Here is a 24,828-nt window from a genome sequence, read left to right on the forward strand (position 1 = left end):
CATCTCTCTGTAAAAGTCCAATCTGTCGCAGTGAGAATGAAATACGTGGCTCTCTTTGGGAATCAAATTACATTTTTGGCAGGTTGGAGCTCTAAGCAGGTTTGATAAAGGGAAGGGATGCTAAATCTCCTGATATTAAACACAGTGTCTCCAGTTACACTGAGGTGCTTGCAGGTTAATGTGTGCCAAATTCTGATGTTTGATATGGACACTTAACTTTGACGCCAAATATAAACTGTTTGTATGATCACTGCTCAGTAAAACGCTCCGGTTTTCCAAAGGAATCTGAATAGTCTGTGTTTGCCAAAGCATTATTTCCTACATCATGTGTTTTGTGGCAAAAAGGCTCACCTCATTAGACTTTCATGACAGCCTGCACAAGCTCATCAGCCACATGGCTCAGCATTTCTATTTTACACAACATTGTTTCCTGCCTCCTGATGGCGTGGGCTGTGCATGCTGGCTGTATGGAGGGATAGTTATAAAACCCAAACTAAGAAGCCTCTGTGTTTAGCAAGCCTTGTTTACTGAATGCACAGTTATTGTTTTATATCGATCTGTTGGATACTGTGAAATTGGAAATAATGAAGCAAAGTAACAAATATCACATATGCATCTACGATTATGTGCAGAACTTGAATGAACTGAAATGTATAACATGCGTAATAAAACACTATTGATGACTCAGCATATACTATGGCTGGTATGGTGATCAATGATATATTGATTGATATATCCAGTAAAAACAAACTTAGGTCAACATGGCTATTCAGTTCTTCTAAGGCAGGCAGCAGAGGTTCTGTTCATTGTGCTGTCTTTAAAACAAAATCCTCCAACATTCATTCCCAGATCAGGCGGTATTATATCATTATTATAACTCTGGAGAATGTGTGTGTGTGTGTTGTGTGTGTCCTGTGTGTGTTTTAAAGGGCTTGCCAGAGCAAAAAGGGCAACCCCCTCGCCCTCCTCAGGGGGCTGCGTGGGTGGACGGTGCTCAGCAGATGGATTGCTGCTCGCCGCTGGTCACTTCATAAACCTGAAACAGACAGAGTGCATGAATGAATGAATGACATCATTTTCTTTATATCCATTTATTTCTTTCAATTGGTTGTTTTTCATGTAACTAGATAAAGGTATATATTTTGTAGACTAAGGGTTGGTATTGTACTTAATTTATATTTTCACATGTTTATTTGGGCAATTTTGTGTCCTTTGTGTGTCTCTTTGTCTGTCTTTGTCTGCATATTCACAAACAAATAATGAAAAATCAGTTCTTATGAGGGATGCAGTCAAAGCATTTGTTGCTTTCTTTCTTACATTGTAAGGATTGAAAATAATAATTAGATATTATAATCGTGTTTGCACTTGTGTCATTTGGTACTTTTCATAATTGTGTCCATCATCAGTCAATGGGCGTTTGCAAAATCATGAAATCAAAATAATGATGACTTTGCAATGCAAATGTTTGGTTTGTTAAATCCAATTCAATCTATCAATAAATTAAATGAAATCAAATAAAATGATCCTGTCTTCTATTCAATCTTTTAACCGAAACTATTACATTGAAATAAATTATAGAGCATTGGAGCCTTGATTTCATTTATTAAATACCCTGCTCCTCACTGCTCATTCTGTAAAATAAATTTTGTTTTATTGGCATGACAAAGTCAAATGTATTATGATAATTGTATGGGCAGTAACACAAACGCAGGAGCATAAAGAAAGCTCTCCACAACCTGGCCCCCACTTACCTCCATCACGAATACACTCTCTCCTGCTCCCTCCACTCAACCTCTACTGGACTATTAACCATCCCATCGTCACGCCTCAGTACCATGGGTGCCTGAGCCTTCAGCTGCTCAGTACCCAGACTCTGGAACTCCTTCCCCCGACACATTCAAGACAGTCAGACTCCATCACATCATTCAAATCCCAACTCAAAACTCACCTGTTCGAACTGGCATATTCACTCTAACTGGACTCTGTGCACTTCACTAGTTTTTATTTTTTTGTTTGTTTTAATGATCTCTTAATGATGAATGTTTTTATCCTCTGTAAGGTGACCTTGGGTGACTTGAAAGGCACCCCAAAATTAAATGTATTTGTATTATTATTATCAACAACAGAATAATGGTTGCAGTCTGCTCTGGATTTATTTCAGACAAATAGAGCCTTAATATATTATTTTGGAGGGAAAAATAGCACTTAGAAATGAAATGTAATCAAAGTAAACTACATTAGTTAGCATATGCATCAGTTATTTAGAATTCAAGGTCTCCTTTTGAACACCATAGACAAGCTAATGTTGCTATTTTGCACCTCCTGAATTATTAATTGTATGTACATTATTTAAAACTAAATACTGTAGCAAATCTAAAAAGATAAAAACTAATCTAATGTATAACCAAAAATAACTATGAGAAAAAGTCTGCTGTATCTTTGTTCTCAAGTATAAAAACCTATGATAAAAACAGTGTATGTAACGCTTGTGAGTGAAGGTGTGAAAAGGAGACTAACATTACAAGGAGACGGAGCTCATGGTGATCCAAAACAATGTCGCCACCTGGTGGTTGCACTGTGGTACTTTTACTACAATATCCTCCCGTGATGCACCGCGTCTCTGGCGTCATTACCCCACCTTGACCAATGGGGTCGTTTGTTTGGCAGTTACTCCCATTTGATTGGTCGAGCGAAATTTAAAAGTACCGTTTGAAATGTGTCCTGTTTGAGGCTTTAGTGCGCCAGAGAAGTCGTCTGTGGTCAGAGACTGTGACATTACGAGGGACGGAGGACACCGAGGTCGATTAATTTAACTTATAAGTTATTTTTATAAGGCGAAAGCAGGAAACGGATAATTCGTTGAGGGGGAGACGGACGAGCGAACAGCACCACTCGGTAAGCTAGTCATGTTTAACGCTGATTCTACGTTTTAACTCTTTTGGTGTGAACATGCTGTCCTCAGTTTTTCATCAGTTCATTAACCTTTGTCAAAATACTATCGTTATCCTCACAACTATCAACAGACCCAATGAGAAACTGTGTTTTCAGCCTTGTTGTCGTGTGTGCTGATGAGACATGTGTAACGGTACTTACAGACTACTGCAGCAGAGGAGGACATCTCTCTGCAAACATGGCTTCACACAACCTGAGCGGAATCAAACGGGATGAGAAGGGCAGAAACATCCAGGTCGTTGTCAGATGCAGGTATGGAGAGAGATATAACTTCAAGTTGTGTTTATATTTTCTGTTGTTGATGCCAAACCTTCAGTCGTCAAAAAGCTAGCTTGTGTCAAAAACTGTCAAGGGACAAACTTTTGTCGAAACGTGGCAACCAGTGACATAACCGAACATCAGTTTTTTTTTACATGAACACCATGATATGATGATTGTTTCTGCCGAAGTCACGTGCAAATGATGTTTTACTGACACTGCAGTAGAACATGTATCTGATTCCCTGCGTTAGAAATCAAATTGATGCTACTTCAGAATAGAAGACAGTGAGGCAAAAGTTATCTTTAGCCTCATTTTGTGAGACATGTGATGTAGTAAATTTCACACATAGATATGTATCTGATTTAGAAAAACCCAGGGGTGTGGGGAACAAAAGATGTTACTGTTGGGAGGTGTGTTTAGAGTCTTGATTAAAAAGATTGTAAAATTTGAGTAAGAGCACACAGCCTTTATGGCAGTGATCTTTGGTATAAGGAAATACGAGCATAGATATCCTTCGTGGTGGTAGTTTTGGAGAAATCTTGACATACACTGAGGCAAGGCAAGTTTATTTATGAAGCACCATTCATACAAAGAGCAATTCACGGCCAGCTGTTTGATCTACTCTCTCTCTCTTTCTCTGTACTTATGTAACTTAATGAACATAATAAATAGTATTGGATCTTATAATCTATTTAAATTAGGAGGGATTATTACAAATCATCACCCCCCTCACTGCTCTGAAGTCCATAACTTGCATAGTCTTACTGTCCCGCCAGACACAGAATCACAACTGATCTTGTCTTAATCGAAATGAACCTTTAATCATTCGATTAATCTCAGAACTTCTTCCCAAGGATTTAGACTCACACATTGAATATTTTCTGTGCCAAGCCGCAGCCCGAAGCTGGCTCACACCTCTTGACACCCACACCAGGTGCCCAACATTTAATTGATCCAATATCAGGTTAATTCCAAAAGGCCATACCTTGTCAAAACAATATCCAATTTAAAATATGACATTCAACAAACATAAAGATTAAAACATATGGTATATATTAAAATCTAAGATCAAGAAAGAAAGAAAGTAAAATTTAGTTAAAAATGTTATTAAAACTCAGAACACCAACATGTAAAATCTTTCTCTACAAGACCTTAGTGTAGTAATAAAACATGAGATTCAAACTGTGGACCCATTAGTCCAGTCCTCAAGGAAGGTCTTTAGGATTAAAGATTGAATCCCTGTGGTGATAATCTGTTGGGTTTAAATGAAATGTTAAGATGTCAGAGATGAACCTGGGCTGTATCTTGTGCTGACTCTTTGGCAACACTGAGGTGCTGTACAGTCGGACAGCAGTAAATGAATGAATCCTGTGGAAGCTCCCTTTTTATTATGTTGTAAATGTTTTCTATTTAAAGAAAAGTACAGATATTTGTTGGACTCCTAGATCCCTTAAACAGTTATGATGTAGATTTAAGGGTTCAAGGTTTTTTATTGTCATACCAACACAAGCTGTCACATGAGGTGGGACCAAATGTAGTTTCTCAGGTCCCATTTAAAAGCCACAATAAGAAGACTCGTACAATTAAAAAAAGAAGACAAGCAAGAGCATTTAGACTACAAGGAGCAGCATACATAAACAACAATGAATAGAAAAATATACATTTTTGTGTAAATGAGGAAAATTGACTTGATTTGAGTTTGGTATGTGAATAGTGCAATTGAATGTGTAATGTGCAAATTTGTGAAGTAGTGCGTAGCCAAGACTACAGAGCACCACCAGAGTTCAGCAGTCTCTCAGCCCCAGGAAAGAAACTGTTCCTCATTCATGTGGTTCTGCTTTAGGAGGTCACATTTCCTTGAAGTCAAAGTATAGGAGAGGGCAATTACAAAATCGCAGAATCTGCAGTGATTATATCTACATTTATTAAGTTATAGAGGCAAAATGAGAAACAGAATCTGGCCATGTTTTCTTCTCAAGAAACAGGAAACATTGTCTACTTAGAAACGACTCAAAAGATGTCTGATCCTCCTTATTGAACAACTTTCTGTTCTGTATTCAGGGGGAATACTGCCTCCATGAATCTTATTTCGAATGAAGAGTCAAATGAGTCTCTGCTGTTGTTTTAGGCCTTTCAACACAATGGAGCGCAAGTCATCCCACGGGGTCATCGACTGCGAGCCAAACAGAAAGGAGGTGCTTGTGAGGACAGGAGGAGTAAACGACAAAGCGGCACGGAAGACCTACACGTTTGACATGGTGAGTGGGTGCTGATGTGGAGAAATCTGACCCCTTCTTCAATGAACTCTGCTGTGTTTGTTTACCGTCCTGCAGAGAAGCTTTTCACTACCAGTAGAGAGATCAGTGTGCAAATTAAGCTTATTTCACCATATTTGGTACAGTTCAAGTGCTTAAAAGGTAGAGAAGTCAGCATACTAAAATGTCCTTTAACAGCTTTAACCCTGGGCCATGTAGCGTACAGACCAGCGCTCTGTTATCTTTTATTCTATTATTTAAATTCAGTATTTTTCCTGCAGGTGTTTGGTCCAGCAGCCAAGCAGATTGAGGTGTACAGGAGTGTTGTGTGCCCGATTCTGGATGAAGTGATCATGGGATACAACTGCACTGTTTTTGCGTGAGTACTCTACAGTCATCATTTCTTTAACTGCTGTACAGATAACCTGAGCTGCTCTGTAAAGATGTGCTGTGATAACATGTACTCTCTCTGCCGTCTCTTTCAGCTATGGTCAGACTGGAACAGGGAAAACGTTCACCATGGAGGGAGAGAGGACTCCAAACGCAGAGTTTACCTGGGAGGAGGTGAATTTCCATTTGTTCAATGTTTTTTTTTTTAAAAGATTACTTGTATAACCACTACCTGCTAACCGCTTCCTGCGCCTGTGAATATATTTCAGGACCCTCTGGCCGGCATCATCCCCAGAACGCTGCACCAGATCTTTGAGAAGCTCTCTGAGAACGGCACAGAGTTTTCAGTCAAAGTGTCTCTGCTGGAGATCTACAACGAGGAGCTGTTCGACCTGCTCAGCACTACCGAGGACGTCACCGAGCGGCTTCAGTTATTTGACGACCCACGCAACAAGGTAACTCTCAGACTGGCCTGCCTCTGGATAAGTATATCTGCTGTTTTGATTATAGGATATGTCCTTTGAAAATATCCTGCAGTTCTGGCTGCCTTGTGTAGTGTGATCTCATTTACTTATAGGACCCTAATGTGATACTTTTTTATGTTTACATTTTTGGAAAACATCCTCCAACACTTATTCTAATCTGACTTGTAAAATAAGGCTGTTTCTTATAATATTAAATAACTCCCTAAATGGAAAACAGTGGATGTTATATAGAAGTGGTTCCTAAAGTGGGGGTCATGAAGCACTGATAGAAGGGTTGCAAAACGCCTTCCAAATACAAAACAAAAATTTAATAGCATATTTTATCCGAGCTCCCTCTGCATCAAGAGGTGTTCTGGGCACGTCCAACTTGGAGAAGGCCCTGGGGTAGACCCAGAAGTGGTTGGAGGGATTACAAATCCCACCTGGGGCCTGTTGCATGAAACTAGGATAAGGGATTAAGCCGGGATATGTTGCTTATCCTGGCTCAACTTATCCGTGATCCGGTTGCATGAAAGTAGGATAGGAGGAAGCAGGATATTCTATGACATTAGTTACCATGGAGATTTAGTCTTTGGAGCTAGCCTGCTCCAGACCAGGCTAAGTTCCAGGATCTATTTAATCTCATCCCCTATCTCAGTCAGCAGTCACCACAAATGGAAACTAATAGTTATTCTGCTGTCCACTACACATTGTTATCACATTCAACTAGACCCACAGTCATTATTTAAACATTTGTGATCATTGATTTGTAATCATTGTAGATAAATGATGATTTTAGATGTTGCAAATTGCAATTAGATAATTTAGTTTCCCCACACGCGATATATAAAATACACAGAGAGTGACATGATCTTCCTTTATTGAATAAGGATATATAAAAGCAGGTAAACCATCAGCTCCTTTCAAAACTGAAGCCACAGTGACTCTACAAGATAGAAAGCATGGAATCAAAAGCATACAACAAAATAATGCATACACAATCAGTCTGTATATAATGTCTGCACACTGAAATAAATGCAGGCCAAATCCATACACAACAAATTAACAGACAAATTAATACATGCAGTAGCCTCCCTACAAGCTTGTATACACAATATACAGTGCAATTATAAGAGGTCAAATTAATTCAAATTTGAATATATATATGTCTCTGCCACTGCAGGCCATATATAACTGAAATTTAAAGCATGTTAACTAAAGTAATTCAACTATATTGGTCCCTGATCAGGGAACACGGCAGGCGTACAGTGTACTTACTGGATCATCATCATCATCTGGCATTGGTGGCTCCAGCAAGGAGATAGTGCTGCCAGAAACTGCAAGGCAAACCAAAGTCAGATAGTCCAAATGGATTAGATATGAATGTGCTTACATCACATGTAAAGATGGAAGAAGGTACCTTGTATGAAGCGGTTAGCCTCTTGGGAGGGACATGCATTTGTTTCTGTCCCCCCAAGGATCCCCTCCAAAACTGGCCTGCCTTTATTTTGTGATAAGGCCATGTCTTCGGCTGCGGTGAGGGCGGTGGGAGGTGACCCACCATCCGTTCTTTGTATTTGGCCTCTCTTTTTGACGGCTAAAACAGTACATCATTTGTGTGAGCAGGCACCTTCTGGGTACAATGTACACTTGTGTAAGTATTAGTCAGGGGGGCACTTACCATTCTGCAAGATGTTCTTGTATTTGACTTTTACTTGCTGCCAAGTTATTTTTGGCCCAGTCATGTTTAAGCCACACACACACACACACACACACACACACACACACACACACACACACACACATATATAAAGAAAGTTTCTATCTTGTCCTGTAAGTAAGTATATACATATATATACACACACACACTTGCAGGATAAGATAGGAGAAACTTTATTTCTCCCAAGGGGAAATTAAATCAGAGAGTTATACAGTCTGATGAAGTTATATTTACACAATTTCAAACACATCTGCATCGATTCCACAACAATTTTAATTTAGTGATTATCAAGAGTGTAAGTGTGTACATGTGCACTACTTACGCATTCAGGCGATCTGCAATGGTTTCCCAAGCTTTTTGGTGCTGTTTAATTATTGATGCTGTGTTGCCTTTCTTTCTGATTTGATCTTTCACCTCTTCATATGCTTCCATGAGGATCTCCGCTTCTGACGGTGAAAAGTATGCCGCACGCGTTGCCATGGTGAATCAGTGAATCTGCGATCGATATCTGGGGTCTATTTAACGAAGCCGCGTACGCGCACTTAGCCAGGATTGGTTTCCCCTGGCTTGATGAATCCGTGTCTGCTCATCCTGGCTTGGTCTTTGTGCAACCGACTGAGCCTGGACGCTCTTGTTTTGGATTGGGTGAACTCGGCTCAGTCATTTATCCCGGATATCTTAATCCTACTTTCATGCAACAGGCCCCGGCTCTGGGATTTCCCAGGAAGACCCGGAAAGTGTTGCTGGGGAGAGGGATGTCTGGGTCGATCTGCTTGGGTTGCTGCCTGACTCCAGATAAGCGGAAGTAAATGGATGGAGAGATGTTTTATCCATAATTCTTCAAATATAAACAAATAGTGTTATAAATTAAAATAAAACCGTGGAAATACAAAATGTTTTCCACTTTTCTTTGTTGCCACAAGACCTCTGAGGTGACTAAGCCAGATGAGTGTTGGGGTCAGTGGCAGAAGGTTTTTTTTTTACAGTAGCACAGGAAACAGCAATATGTGCACATAGGTAATCTAACTCTCTACCGACCAGCTTTATTAAGTATCTTTAGGCCTTTTTTTTGTTTCTTCTTTTTTCACTGTTTTTTGATTTGCTTATTAGTGCATCCCCATGACAGTGAGGAACATTTAATCACCTTAAGGGACTTTGTCTGAAAAGTTTGGGAACCCCTGTTTTATAGGAGTACAATAACTTTATCAAGTTTAACACAGAGTGTGCATCTAACTTATAATATTTTCCTTAAAGTGGAATATTTGCACGATGGACATTTTTGCAGATGCCTTTGACTCTCTGTTTACAATCCGACTTCAAAGCGTGTTTTGGATTAATCGCAGTGTGACAGACAACTCAACTGATGGACATCAGAGCGTCACTGGTGGTGCTGCTGGAATTTTTAATTATTACTTACTAGACAGCATGTTTGTTTTGGATGGCAAGATCAGCCTCACAGACACACGAGGCTACTGATACCTAGGTCTTTTAACACGAAAAGCCAATGCAGAGAACAAATCAGGTCTTTAGTAAATAATGGTTGAGCGCTGGCAGTTTGTCTTAAAGGTCAGGAGTAAATCTGATTTGCTTTCAGCGTAAACAACGTTTGTCTTTCTCTGCCTCCCCTGTCTTCTAACATCTTGCTTCAGGCTCTTCTTGCTGTGTTTTGGGTGGTGGAGGGCTGGGGCTGTATTTTGTCACCACCTGGAGCTTGCATGTACGGAGCCTGGGTCCGTTTAAGGTGGCAGTACTGTATGAGTTGGGTTATTAAAGTGGGCTTTTCTGCTGGTGGATATGATGGACAGCAGGAGCTGGCATGGAGGGGGGTTGCTTTGGGACGCCAGAGTTAACTTTTTAGCCTCTCAGAGGTGTTGTAGTACCTAACTAAAGGAAACATCAGAGAAGGGAGGAGCCCACTTGATAACCCCAGTGATGTGCTGGCTCTCGCTGCCCATCTGTCCTTTCTATCTCAGGCTTTGGGGGACATCAGGAGCCATGGCGTAGGCTACTAAACTTATCAGTAGGATGGGTTTCTTCACTGAGCGCTCATTCTTTCTTTCAGCAGATGAACTTTGTGTTTAACTCAAACTTCATCTCGAATGATGTGTGTGTTCTGACAGCGAGGCGTGGTGGTGAAGGGTCTGGAGGAGGTGACGGTTCACAACAAAGATGAAGTTTATCAAATCCTGGAGAGAGGATCAGCCAAGAGGAGGACGGCCTCCACGCTCATGAACGCCTACTCCAGGTATCACAGACAGCACACTGCACTTCTGTTCCTGTAGCCATGACTTTGTTGATTTGTTTCACAGCTTTTTTTTTTCTCTCCTTTTCCCTCTGTTTCTGTGTGCAGTCGTTCCCACTCGGTGTTCTCAGTCACCATCCACATGAAGGAGATCACTATGGATGGAGAGGAGCTGGTGAAGATTGGCAAACTCAATCTGGTAATTATGACACTATCACATCTTCCAACACTTTTTGGTCTATTTCTCTAACAGTTATTTAAAGCTGAGTAATGTATTTATTAATATATAGGAAAAGGTCTCTATTAATATAATGCATCCGTGTTAATTAGTCTTTTTTTTGTGATCATGCAAACTTCCCTCCTCTCTTCAGGTGGATCTGGCTGGCAGTGAGAACATTGGGCGCTCTGGTGCGGTGGACAAGCGTGCTCGCGAGGCGGGAAACATCAACCAGTCACTGCTGACTCTGGGTAGAGTGATCACTGCTTTGGTGGAAAAGAGGCCTCACGTCCCGTACAGGTAGATTCACTTGTGACATCAAGTCCATTAAGGTTGTTGGCAGTCTAGTTGTTTTTTGGCCTGCAAAGTGTGGTGTGTATGATGACGAAACCATATCTGTCGATCTTTATTTGAAGAGCCAATTCATAACAAATGTTATCTCAGGACACTAAACATGAAAAACAGGTTTAGATAATATTCTTTATTATATTATTTACAACGACCAACATTAAATCAATCACCCATCTTTATTTATATAGCCACAATCACAACAAAAGTTATCTAAAGACTGTTTCCAAACAGAGCAGGTCTAGACCGTACTCTATGTTCAATTGTTATTAAAGACCCAACGTCAAGACAAGATAAGATCCAGTCCCATCTTACAGACAGGACTCAGTCTGATCTCATCTTAATCCACCATGAGTAGAGCACTTTGCAGCATTTAGCAAGTTACAGTGGCAAGGACAAACTTCCTTTAACAGGCAGAAACCCCAAGCAGGACCAGGCTCATGTTTGACAGACAAAGTAAGATCCAATCTTATCTCATCTTAATCCACCATGAGCAGAGCACTTTGCAGCATTTAGCAAGTTACAGTAGTTAAGACAAATTTCCCCTAACAGGCAGAAACCTTTAGCAGGACCAAACTCATGTTGAATGGCCATCTGCTGGGAAACAAACACTGCTGTAGACAGACCCAGGCTAGCTGTCTCTGCTTTAAGTGTAGAATCTCTGCAGTATGAAAAGCTCCACATTTCTCCTCTTCATGTGAGCACTTCAGTGGATGTATTGTTGTTTCCAACTGAGTATTGTTGGTTCTTCCTGTTTTGAATTCTTTGTGTGATTCTTTGTGCCCTGTCTTTACTGAAAGTCTGAGATCAATAGGCCTGCTGATATTTGGAAGTGTTTTGTTTGAGGAAGAGAATTTTAATGGGGCAAAACTATAAGACTGTAATGATTGATTGTATATCTGTTAATGAATAACACATAAGTTACTTTTATTAATACCCTGAGTTTTTCATGTGGCGTCTGGGTCTACAAATTTAAATACATTGCAGTCTTGTTGGGGATTTTCAGTCCAATTTTTCAGCCCAGTCAATAATAGCATAACTCATGGTATTATTTGAAAATAATACATAAAAAAATAGAGATACAGATCTTTTTCTTTTCATTTATTTGTGGGTTGCCAAAAACAGGAACACCTGTCTGTATAAAGCAACACAGTTCAGCAGTACCACAAATTACCATCGCCCCCTCTATCCTCAACATGTTCAGTCAGTTTAATTTGAGCTGATGCATACACAACACTGATATAACTATAATGAGACATTAAAAGCTCATCCATCACTCTGCATAATCTGCTAACTTTTGTGTCTTCTTCCCACAGAGAGTCAAAGCTGACCCGAATCCTGCAGGACTCGCTGGGAGGACGAACAAAGACCTCCATCATCGCCACTGTGTCACCCTCCTCGAGCAACCTTGAGGTACGTTCTGATGTCTTTGGATGATGATCTTTCCATATTTTGAGTTTGTTTTATAGGGTTTCTCTAGCTCCGGTTCTTCTCTGCTTTAGCTCACGCTCATGTCTGTGATCCTCTTTGTTTCTTTGCAGGAGACTCTGAGCACGCTGGAGTACGCCAGCAGAGCCAAGAACATCATGAACAAGCCTGAGGTCAACCAGAAACTCACCAAGAGGACGCTCATCAAGGTGGAGGAGTTTAGATGGACAAAAGCTTTTAACTTAAGATCAAATTAGGAGCTGCTGGAATTTGTTCTGCGTGTCAGGAACTGTCCTAACATTAAATTTAAAATCTTTGTGTAAATTGAAACCCTTGTTTCTGCCCTCTTAGGAATACACAGAGGAGATCGAGCGTCTGAAACGTGACCTGGCTGCCACACGAGACAAGAATGGAGTTTACCTTTCTACAGAGAACTACGAGTAGGTTTCCTGAAAGACTGAAGAGATTCAAATACATGTTGGGGCATTGTTCTTTAAGAGTGTGATACCTGTTTCTTTAAAATATCATTCAAAAAGGTATCACAGACGTAAATAATAGAGAAAAAAGAAAAACAGAGTGAAGCTGCATCTTCTGGTTATTATCATGCTCATTAATCTGTAAACTTTCTGCTCAGTTAAATTAGTTGGTTTTAAAGCTTCACTTCATCGTTTGTGAGGCTGCAACCAAAGAATATTCCATTTTGCTTTTCTACAACTGATCAATCCTCATCATTGTTATTCATTTCCTCTGTGTGTTTCAGGAGTATGATGACTCGGATCACCGCTCATGAGGAGCATTCGACTGAGTACATAGACAAGATCGCTGCCATGGAGGAGGAGATAAAGAAGGTACGTGAGCCTCACTGTTACTGTCAGATCCCTTCCACGTGGAGTTTAGAGTGACCAGGAGGGGGAGTCTTACTTTGAAAGGGCATGACTCCTCTACCAGAGCTGCGAGAGGATGCCGGAGCTACTGTATGTGTGACTTCAATATGCTTTCACTATGACTCACAGGGTTTGTACAGAGTCTTGAGACTTGGGGAACGCAACCTGTTTTGCATAATACCAAAGAGCAGATGAAGAACACAAGAGTGTTTACTATTTGTGTTTTATTTTCATGCGTCTTATTTGATTGGGAAACCAGTCCATATACTGCCATTGTTTCTACATTGTTGAGAAATGTTCTAGCCCTATGAGCTCTTTCAGGGTACCTAAACTAAAACCAAGAACTTTAACTGTCCTGAAAGTATGACAGACATTTTGCAAGTCACATATAGTAGCTAGAGTTACATATTCAACATCCCTCTCCATCTGTCATGATAACTTTTCAACAAACATTCACAGAAATGTAAAAAGAAAACATTAATAAGTGAATTATTAACACACCTCCTCTTCACTTGAACTGTGAGATGGTTAAACGCAGAGCTAACTGTTCAGCTGTGTGCCCTTGAATAACTGCAGAATAAGAAAACAATGACCTCATTTATCATTTCAGTCACGTTAACTTCTGTGTTCACCTCTCTGTCTGTCTGCAGGTGACCGAGCTGTTTGCAGACAGTAAGACCAAACTGGAGCAGTGCACTATAGACCTGGATGAGAAGCAGCAAAGGTAATCCATCTTTATAGAACATTTTAGCACATTAAAAGTGCCTGTCAGTGTGTTGCCACTAAAGCTGATATTTTGATTTAAAATGAGTCTGAATTAAAGGTACATTGTGAGATATTTAGCAGAACAGACATGGTAGATTCAAATGGAATAAAGTAATCATACATTTCTTTAAATTAGTGTACAAAAAAGCCACAAAAGGAGCACACTCCAACTAAAATAATTCTTCAGGTTCTCGACTTCACAGGGGCTTTTAAAAGCCAAAGAAGTCGGCATTCTTTATTTCCTTTCACAACTTTGAATCTACAGGAATCGTTTTTTTATTTTTTACTCAGAATGAGCCTTAAAGAACATAGGAGTAGGTCCCCTTCCACGAGGCGCCATCTTACACCGCCATATTTCTTGAGTAGCACACAATATATGAACTAGTAACAGACAGGTTTTTGTATTTAATGAGTGGACATGTGAAATTCACCTGTTGGATGACGGAGAAGTAGAGAGCGGTAGTTGTGGGTAAGATAATTAGTATTGAGTAGGGATGAAAATTTTTAGTATTCGCCGTGATCGATCACTGTAAATGATCAATTATTGATTAATCATCAAAAAACATTGATTTTTCTTTGTCAAAATCAATGCCAAATATGTTTTTTTTCCCCCTAAATCTTTATTTCTTAACGATTTCTTAACAATCAATTTATCAAACTTGAAAACTTGACAAAAGGAGGATCATACGTTTCATGAAACAGTAGATTCTTGTCCTCAGAGGCCACCGTAGCTTCCTTGACGGGAGGGGTGATCAGGGGAGAGTTGCAGTCTAGCATCTGACCGCTAGATATTGCAAAGTTTTCCTATTTTTCCATACTTTACCCTTCAGGGGAGTTTTGCAGCTCTAGAAAGTTTGCCTATTGAACTACACTTTATGCTGTTGGGTTGTTTATTCCTCAGCCAAGCTAAATATTTTTGAAGGTCATTTATTTTAAAGCATGGCTGACCTGTGGGGAAAAGAAAAGCTCAGAAGAAAGCCTTATTTCAGTTCTGTGACGATACAATTTACAGATAGTCCTAAAGGGGCCTGTACACTTGATTCAGTTGAAGAAGTTGTAAAAAGTTGGACCTAAAGGCGCACATGGTTCCTCAGTTCATTTAAAAAATCATTATCAACATGTTTGGTGTTGCATGTTTTTTTTGACTTGGCAGAAGGTGCATAATAAACTTTAGGTACTAAAAGCTGACAACTTTCATCACTTTAGGCTAGAAGAGACGAGCCAGGACCTGCATCAGACCAAAGAGAAGCTGAGTCAGGAGGAGTTTATCTGCTCGGAGCTCAGCTCGGTGCATGAGACGCTCTATGGCACAGCGGGGCAGGTACAGACAAGCTTTGTTGATGATTAAACAGCGCTGCATTGTGTGTTTTGCCAGTAATACACACATTCAGCACTCTGACATAAAAAAAAGTGTTTTAAATGACAAAATGAATATTGTCTTTTATATTGTTTATTGTATACGCATAGAACAGAACAGTTAAAATAGGTAACCACATTTTTTTAGTTAAAATATAATTTCAAGATGATATTTTAAACAACTTCCTTCTCTTTTCTTGTCATAGTTCCTTTTTTATGTTGACTGTACTTTCCGTTCTGTGAATAATGTCTCTTAATTTCTTAATGCACTGTTAGTCAGAAACAGCATCCGTCACTTCCTGTTTTTCTGCTCCTTTTCCATGGTTTCCACTGAACTCTACTTCTGAATATTTCAGCACTAAGCTGCTTTTAAAAGCAGGACATTGAGAGAAGCTGTTTTTATGATACTGCTGAGGTTGAACCTTTTCTGTCTTATGTGTCCGTCTGTGTCTGTTTCCTTCTTCAGCTGCTGAGCACAGTGGATGCCAGCACCAGTGACGTGTCGGGCCTCCATGATAAACTGGACAGGAAGAGAAAGGTCACACACACACTTTTCAAACAGCAGTCATTGTCAAGTGAAAGCATGTTACTCCAAATGTTGGGATTTTTTTCATTATTCTGATCAACAAAAGGAATACAAAGTTGAAGTAACATTTTTGCACATCTTTAAAGAGTAACTTAACCCCAACACCACCTTTTTTTTCTTTTAGCTGAAAACTTATTTATGAGTTTTAAGTAGTGCTGTTAATCAATTTGGGTCTTGATCCCAGCTCAGTAAACTGGAAGGAATGAAGTGGACTACGACTTGTGTTGTTTTTCTGATAACAACACAAATGCACACTAATCTGATCTTTGGTGTCTGGGGCAGTAGCAGCACTTATTGTATTTGTTTTTGTTTTGTGCAGAAGTTTTATCTAGACTAACAAACACTCTCTGTTGCCATGCAGGTGGAGCGGCACAACACTGAGATCCAGGAGAGTTTTGCCGAGCGGATGGAGGGAGCTCTCGGCAACATGCAGCGCTGCGTTCAGCAGCAGGGACTCAAACACCACGACATGTTGAGCAGCTACTCACAGGCCATCGGTGAGAGCGGAAACTCCTCTAACAGTCTTTGTCTGGAGTGGAGATAAATATGTGGTGGTGTTCTGAGGGTGGATCTAATGGAGGAGAATCACTAACAAGAGGGTTAGGGATGTAACTATGGTTCTGTGAATTCTGGATCACCACCAGGGGCAGTCAGGAATTTTAAATGATCATCTTTTTCTTTCTTTCAAATGAGCTATGAGAGGATGTATTTAAATTACTGCAAGTAGTTCCACTTAAAATTTCACTGAAACAAATCTTACAAACTACATGTTGATGATTTTTCTCAGAGATGGTGTGATACCTCCACACGCCCAACATTCCCTGTCACATTTGACAGAAAACTCAGAGTTTGTCCAATAGCAATCTTCGTCTCTGAATCAGCAGTTATTATACTAACTTGCCAGAATTGCATGGTACAGTCTTTGTTGATCAGTGTCTGTCAGCAAGGTAGATATCGGCTGATACTGATGTTCAACCCATACATCAGTGAATTCAAATATAGCAAGGGTAGGGCAAGGTACTCCAAAGCCATCTGATGTGTAGTCCTTACTATAAAGTCTGCCATACAAGGTTGATTTTTACAGTAATCCCTGAAATATTTGTCCAACCCGAGCGGCAACCTTCAGCCGTGAGAATTGAAGCCAATGCAGAAGTGTTAAAAACTGCAGTTTCTCGAGTGTCCGCTTGAGGCTGGCCTCGGAAGAACCGGAAACCACATACACACCCATTCAAAAAAGCTGATCTTTACAGCAGAAATAAACATGTTTACAGCCTGGTACAAGAGACGAGTGTAGTCTGGATAGTTTATACCTGTACGGGGCACACACTGTACAGGGGGTGAATTTTTTCCAACTAAAGCTTGTAGCAAAAACCTCTGACTGACAAACACTGGGAGCAGACTTCCATCCATGTCCACTAGTAAATATTGTTGATATCAATAATGTTTGTTTAGTTTTATTATGTAGATTTTTTAATGAGAGGGCTGACTGAGGTGTCATTGTTCTGCCTTTGAACAGATGTCACATGTTTGTGTTCAAATATTTCAGGGAGATTATTTAAGTACTAAGAGTTAACTATTGCCTTCATCCTTCCTTGATTGTTATCTTTGTGTCCTTGTTAAAAGGAGAGGTTGAGTATAAGTGTAATAAATAATATTTAAAACTCTGCTGTACCTCTGACTCTGTGTTTCTACCTTTTATCACAGATGGTGTTCTTGTGATGAACCAGGCAGCACTGAAAGGAGCTCTGACCACTGTGGAGTCCTTTGTTGGTGGAGTTGGGCAGCTGGTGGCTGAGGGCGTGGCTCGCTGTCAGGACAGAGTGCAGCAACAGGAGGCTATGTGTCTGAAGGATAAGGAGAGTCTGCTGCAGCTGCTGGTGAGGACAGAGCAAGAAAACAATGACATGTTACTGGAGAAAACATGAGGGGTTGAAAAGCTTGTGTTTTTAGTTTACCCACCATACACAATAACTTATTTTCTGTAAATGTAGGAAGAGCACCGTCAGGACATGGAGGAGGTCTTGGTGGTTCGGACTCTGATGGGTCTGTCAGCTGTCAAAGAGCTTAATGACACACTGAGAGCTACAGTGGAGACGCAGCGAGCGCTGGCCGACAAGGTCAGTCCTGAACTGTGCTCTGTCTTCCGTTATATCAATAAAATCACACATCATTAGGGAGCTCCTCTGCTAAACCTTATCATCCTCACTGTCGGTCCCCCTCAGGTGGAGGCGATGAAGGAGGTTGGTGTGTTTTTCAGCAGCCTGGTGCAGGAGCTGGCAGGGCTGCGGGAGGCCTCAGTGCAGGGTCTGAGCGCTCTGCAGACTCAACATGACAGTCTGGAGGACGAGATCAGACAGGCGCAGGAGAGACACCAATCGGTAAGATCAGCGGTTCAGAATTAAGTCTTTCAGCAGCTTCTCTTCTGCTGGGTCTGGATTAAAAAATGGAGTCCCAGATTTGTTTAGTGAAATATCACCTTACACCAAGTTTAACTTATTTAGGTTCTTGAACGCATTTTTTTCTCTGGCCACATGAAACAGTGTTTTTCTTACCTAACACATTGTTTGATTATTTTTTATTTTATTATTTAGAAATAATAAATGTGTAATAACATCATGGCTGTTTTATCACATTTTCTTTTACAAAATTGTTGAACTCATGAAGCTCTACTAGGTATGAGCAAAACATGAGTCCCTGCCATCCATGAATTTAGATACCTTTAAAGCTAAGTTTACATTTCTTAAAGCTCCTGCAAGGATTTTTTTTAACTGGATACGAAACAGTCTAAAATGAACACTCTCTCTAAAAAGACTCTCAATGATCTGTAAAGGCAAATGAGACCAAAGATAAGGTTGAAAGTTTCTGTATTCTCGTTTTTCATGTGTTGGGGGGGGGGATAGATAACAGACAAGGTGGTTTACAGCACTCTGAAGGAACGTCCCTTTTTTATGTCTTCTACCAAAACTATGCACACTGAGTGCGAATATTCGAAAATCATTGCCCATCCCCAATCTGTAAGAGGTGTCCCTTTTCCCAAACCAGCAAAATCAACACACAGAAAGTTCCTTACTGAAGCTTTAAGTTATACTACAGACACTTCAGGCAGCTATTGAGAGAGGACAACAGCAGCTGATGTTGTGATTTTGTTTTTTATTTTTAAGGCTATTCAAAGTAAACATTTTGTATTTGGTTTGTGCTACAATGTGACTTGGCTAAGTTCCAAGGAATGCACTTTTATTTAACACAAAATTGATTTAAAGTACGTTATGCATTTCCATTCGTCAGTTGATTCCAGTACCAGCTATTGTTGGTTCTGCTGTGAAGCTCTATGTTCTGCAAACAGTGCTTAGAGTGTCATAAACAAGGAGTCAGAGCTGGTTTTACAAGACAAAACATGTGATATCTAGTAAAGTCAAGCTTTGTTTTCTGTATCTTGTGCGTTGATTAAAATGTCTTCAATATTCTACATAACAATGGATGGGCTGAAACTTTAATATCTGTTATCATCACCACTTGCTAATAAAAAACGAATGATGATATTTAATTTCACTGTCTGGCAGTCAACAAACACAATCCCAACAAAGAAGGAGTCCGCTAATCAAATGTGTTTGATAGTTGGATCCATTATTCAGCTCCATGATGCATTTCCATGTCTATGGTTTCTTTTTGTCCATCTTTGAAATTAATTATTGAAACTAACATCCTTTCGTTCTTGTATGCAACAGGGTATGAAGCAGACCATCCAGTGTTTGCAGGACCAGCTTAACCTGCTCTCCATGGAGGTTCAGAAGGACTTCACTGATCTGCGCTCGTCCTCCAAAGCTCTGCAGAAACCTCTACAGACCCTCCAGGAGAACATTAGCAGGTGAGTCAAAGACAGAGATACAAACACTCAGCTGCAGGTTGCAAAAAAAGAAAAAGTGTGGTCAGTCCTATATACAACAAATCCTGAAGTCTTAAATCTTGTATGATTTTCCACATTGTCTCCTGTGTGTAGTAGTTGCAGTACAGTGGAGTGTCGGGCTTCCGCCCAGGCAGACCTCCTCTCCTCCACCTCCTCTTCCCTGGCCTCCTCTCTGCGTCAGACCACCGACGAGAGCCTGCAGACCCTGGACGAGATGACGGGCTGCTGCTCTCACCTGCACGGTGCCGTGTCAGGTACCAAATTCACCTTTTTGAAGTTGTTTTCTAAACCTTGAACATCTACAGTACAGTCAGTGAACATGGTTTTTGGTGCAGGTTTGGCCGATCGTGACCTTCAGTGGAGCTCCAGAACCAGGGAGCAGGCAGAGACTACAGCCGAGCAACACCTATCTCTAATGGGGACAGTTTCTACTGAAGCTCAGGCACTGCGTCAGGTAAAACAACCCTCTACAGTTGAATGTAGAATAATAAACATGTTGCTTCATTATATCTGGTGACAAATGTGTCATCAGGTTGAAATTCCTCTGATTTTATTTAATCCTTTCTCTTATTTTGCCCTCCAGAGTGTCGAGAAGCGCTGCACTGAGCAGCTCCAGACAGCCGAGCAGCAGCTGTCCGGTCAGCAGGAGGAGATGAAGCAGGCTGTGATGGCCATGCAGAACCAGACCTCCCTGAACCGGACTGTCTTGGACCAGCAGCAGACTGAGCTGCAGGACCATGTGGAGACGAGCCAAGGGCTGGTGAACGGCTTCCTGCAGAAAGAGCTGCAGCAGGATGTTTCTACTGGTACGTGATTTGAACTGGGTGTTTTTTTTGTTGAAGATCAGCCACTGAGTTGTTGGTTTTTCTGTTTTTCGAAATAAAGATACAGGTGAAAGACAATATCACATTTCTTTTAGACAGAAAATCTAAACAATAAGTGCTTATTTGGAGAGAACTTGGGAAGTGTGTGGTTTTCGTGTGTCTCTCACCTGTCCGTATCACAAACTAAATTCTCTGTTGCCTTCAGGTGCCACCCCTCAGCGTCGGGAGTTTGTGTATCCCAAGAAGCTGGTGAAATCCCAGAGCCGCATTGAGCTGCTGGAGAGCCTGAGGAGGCAACAAGAAGAGCTGCGGGCAGCTGTGGAAGAAGAGGAAGAGGAAGAGGAAGAGGAGGAAGACAAGCTCAGTCAAGTCGATCATGTACGTTTTTATCTCCCTGATTGGACGGCAGATAGAGCACAGTTATTTACTTCCTATTGGGTTGACACCCTTGTTAATTTGTGCTCCATCTTCTCTTTGTTCCTTTTTGTCTGCAGGACTCTCTCGATGACGAGCTGAGTACATGTAATGAAAGCTTGGCCACAGAGCCGTCCTTCATTGATGAGAACCTCGTCTTCAACGAAAGCAAACGCGTTCCCTTCTTCAAGGTAAAATACTACAGATATAGGAAGGGTGGTGTTACAAAACAAACTTTTCAGTGTGGAATCTGAGACAAAGTTAGAGGGTAGGCAGGACTCCTAAAAATCCTTGAAAAGTCTTAAATTAGATTAAGAAAATGTGGGGTCATTGTGAGAGGCCTTTAAAAAAAGATGGTACATGTCCAAGACAAGACTAAAGCATTGGCTGTATAAATAATGGACTTCGTATCCGTGACGTCACACATCTGTTTCTGAAGCGCTGTTTTGAAGCCAATCGTTGGTGGGAGCCATATTGGAAATGCTGAACTCAACCTAACGTCTGTTGAGCTAGTGTGACGTAAAGAGGCGGGCTTTGAGCCTCCTAGCCAACAGCTACAGTGTTCCTGCCTGTCAATCAAGTCAGCTGTTCCTCTCATAATGGAAAACTTGTAATCTTAATATCTTCATTGCCACGTTATGAATGAATTCACCCCCCCCATACAGTGTGTGCCAACCGAGAAATGAGCTATCCAGACTACACTTGTTTTTCACACCAGGCTGTAAACATGTTTGCTTCTGCTGTAAAGATCAGCTTTTTTTTAATGGGTGTGTATGTGGTTTCCGGTTCTTCCGGGGCCAGCCTCAAGCGGACACTTGAGAAACTACAGTTTTCCACACTTTAGCATCCGCTTTAATTCTAGCGACCAGAGGTTACTGTTTGAACTAAGTGCTTTATCAAATCTACCCTGCTTGATATCGTTGTATTACTTATATATTCATTTGCTTACTTTTTGTTCGAGTATGTGTGGATTTGCCTGTTCCAACGACATATACAGCATTGATGGCAGCTTATTATGCAAGGAAGAGAGAAAGAGGAGAAGAAAATGAGTGAGCAAGTTGAAGAAATCTGGTTTAAAGATGATAAATACAGGTTGGCAGTGGCAAGTATTAAGAGGCCGTGAGTCGGCATTTAAATTTTGGATATTAATTAAACATGACATACCTGTGTTTGTTCTGCTTTACAAAATATGTATGAACTTTTTCTCAGTTTTGGGTACTTAAGTTTCATTTAAAAAGTATTTAGCTAAAAGTATTTAGCTGGGTATGATATTTTCCACCTTTTTTAAAAATATATAAAAAATTACTTATCATACCAGTTAGCTTAGCATGCTAGTAAGCCAAAATATTCAGTTTTATGGCTTCAGCTGTATACAGGTTAGCTATGACAGCTTGTTGGTTAACAGGTTTTATTTGTTGCATTAATAGACACATGAGTTAGCCGAGAATACTGCATTCATGCTAGTGAGTGTAATGTAGTATGCTCGATGGGAATGATGCTGTTATGTATCTGAAAGTGAATGTTTGATTGTCACTGTCATAGAAATGCTCACCAAACTTTTAAAACATATAATGTGTTTTCTTTTTTTTTAGCAAAAGAAGGGCGGGAAGAAGGAGACAAAGCTCCCCAGCAGGCAGAAAGCAACAGAAAACGAAACTCCATCAACGCCTCAGAAATCCAGACTGCCTCTCCGCTGTCAAAACTAAAACAGTTTTAATATTTCTTTTCTTTTTATCTGTGTTTATTATTGTCTAACTCTGACATCACTTTGTCTTTGTAATGTTAGCTTTCTTATGAACTGTCATTTGTTTTAGTACTTTCTCAATATTTTCAAGTTGCTTGTAAAATTAAAGAGATTTATACTTGTTTTACACTCATGGTCTGTTCATGATCTCTCGTCTGATGCAAACTGAGTGAAGAGGGCTTTTGCTTTTATTGGATGGGAAAGCTGTAGAGAGACGGGTAATGTGGGAAGTAGAGAGTGGGGGGAGACATGCAGCAAATGGTCGTGGCCAGGAGCCGAACCAGCAACCTCTGCGACAAGGAGTATAGCCTCTGTACATTGGGCGTGCTTAAACCGCTAGACCACCGGCAACTCCTGTGTGAGCATTTTCTAAGATTTTTCTTAACATTTGCCAAGAAATAGTTTAAGCATGAACCGCCTTTTAGTTGAGACAACAGTTAGTCTCTACTGTTACATCTCTGGTTCTTTACCAAAAAATTAAATTATTACAAGTATACCTTTAAACCAGTCTGTGGACATTGCTAACTCTCCTGAAGTTGTTCGATAAGGTATTATAACACACTTTTATAGAAATGTGAGTCGCTCTTAGAATAGACAGGATGGAAATGAGTTTTCAAAACTGATTACTGTGGTGCAGAACTGCATATGCATAGAAGGTCTAGACCAGGAATGTCCAAAGTGCGGCCCAAGGTCTATTTATTTATGGCCCCAAGCTTCCATCTTAAAATGTGTTATTTATAGCAAAGAAATGAATCCCCTTCTGAATCATCTGTGCATTTGCAGTTTCTTTCAAGTGCACAAACAAAACTAAAGTCAATTCTGAAATGTCTCAAAAAGCTTCATATGGACTACCTGTCTAAAGCCAAAGCACAGGGAATTCTGCAAGATGGCAATAAAGAAGAAACACAAGAACTCTTAAAGTTGACAGGTTTTCAAATTAATGTTTTATCATGATGTGAAAATGTTCTTGATGAACACTAAAAGTTCAGAAGACACAAAAGAGGACACAAGACAAAATCAAAATGAGGAAATCGTATAGAAAAGGGAAAAATTTGGTGCAGAAAAATTGTTCAGAACGCAGGAAAATAATTATTTCGTTCTTAAAATGTTGTATGCGGGTCAGAAAAGTCTTAAAAACAAGTTGAAAAAGAAGCGTGATGAAATCCAGATCGTGATCCTGCCATAGAAAAATAATGATACAATATTTTTCCCACATTGCCCGACCATAATGAAAAACATTTTCCCCCAGAAGAAGATAAACTTTACTAATGTTTACGTGGCTTTTGGAGAACTGGGGACTACATAGTTGCTGTTTTATTGAGAAAACATTTAAAATAATTGTTATTAAATAGAGATTTCATATATAACTTTTAGGATTCCTAAGTCGCGGTAGGAGCCACTGGCCCTGAGGTATTCTGACATCATATGTGGCCCTCTTTGAAAAAAGTTTGGACACCCCTGGTCTAGACTTTTGTTCATTATTTTTAGTATTGTTTGCTTTAGATCAGGAGATAATCAACCTGTTGATTATGCTTTCTCGTGTTTAACGGAGCGCCTAGCTGTCATTTTGACAATTGTAGCTGATTTAAACTGACACTACTTGTTAGAGCGTATTGGTCACTTTCAATCAACACACCAAACTACCCTGGCACTGTTGAGTTGAGTTATGAATCATTTAGGTTCTGACAGGCTACGTCAGGTGCCTTTACAGAAACCAAATATTTATTTGGTTTTTCTATAACTTTGTGATCTCATTGATACAAAAGTATTTTTATTTTAGCTGACCATACTTAAAAATCTGCCCTTTTTCCTTGAAGACAAATAAACTGCCTTAACAAGAAACCAAGTTTGTTTTCTCAGGATAACATACAAAATAAACAAAGAAATAAAGACTTTATATTAGAATGCTCCCTAAGTAAAAATAAATACATCAAGTTGTATCAGCTTAATGTGATGAATGTCTTTTTAGTGCTTTATTTTAAATATATTAATTTTTTAAAACGCAGGTTAGAAAGCGATTACATTTAAAACGTACAATTCACAAAGTACGTAACTCGGAAGAGGCAAAGCAGCC

At 40.1% G+C, this 24,828-nt stretch overlaps 1 protein-coding gene and 1 long non-coding RNA gene across 2 annotated transcripts; one reads left to right on the forward strand and one right to left on the reverse strand.

The window, feature by feature from the left end:
• Positions 1-2,709: 2,709 nt before the first annotated feature.
• Positions 2,710-22,883, forward strand: kif11 (kinesin family member 11). The gene is made up of 27 exons (XM_034681811.1): positions 2,710-2,895; positions 3,096-3,204; positions 5,342-5,471; positions 5,750-5,847; positions 5,954-6,032; positions 6,128-6,313; positions 10,163-10,287; positions 10,393-10,483; positions 10,656-10,801; positions 12,166-12,262; positions 12,391-12,486; positions 12,629-12,717; positions 13,038-13,125; positions 13,812-13,885; positions 15,133-15,247; positions 15,749-15,820; positions 16,230-16,365; positions 17,573-17,745; positions 17,860-17,985; positions 18,091-18,246; positions 19,594-19,733; positions 19,866-20,026; positions 20,108-20,226; positions 20,356-20,578; positions 20,802-20,974; positions 21,091-21,201; positions 22,603-22,883. Exons 2-27 carry the CDS (start codon positions 3,131-3,133, stop codon positions 22,714-22,716), a joined length of 3,192 nt encoding a protein of 1,063 aa, XP_034537702.1. The 5' UTR covers positions 2,710-2,895; positions 3,096-3,130; the 3' UTR covers positions 22,717-22,883.
• Positions 18,999-21,475, reverse strand: LOC117811493. The gene is made up of 2 exons (XR_004631014.1): positions 20,764-21,475; positions 18,999-20,639 (listed from the first exon to the last, which is right to left on the reverse strand). It is a non-coding gene; the product is annotated as an uncharacterized LOC117811493 (long non-coding RNA).
• Positions 22,884-24,828: the final 1,945 nt, after the last annotated feature.

The sequence above is a fragment of the Notolabrus celidotus genome, chromosome 4, assembly GCF_009762535.1.
Source record: "Notolabrus celidotus isolate fNotCel1 chromosome 4, fNotCel1.pri, whole genome shotgun sequence".
Lineage (NCBI taxonomy): Eukaryota > Metazoa > Chordata > Actinopteri > Labriformes > Labridae > Notolabrus > Notolabrus celidotus.

Bases quoted from the DNA above. Each gene is read 5' to 3' on its own strand.
- kif11 (XM_034681811.1), top strand. From the start codon at position 3,131: ATGGCTTCACACAACCTGAGCGGAATCAAACGGGATGAGAAGGGCAGA. The intron at 3,205-5,341 runs GTATGGAGAGAG...CTGTTGTTTTAG, and splicing joins CAGGTCGTTGTCAGATGCAG to GCCTTTCAACACAATGGAGC. The intron at 15,248-15,748 runs GTACAGACAAGC...TTCCTTCTTCAG, and splicing joins TCTATGGCACAGCGGGGCAG to CTGCTGAGCACAGTGGATGC.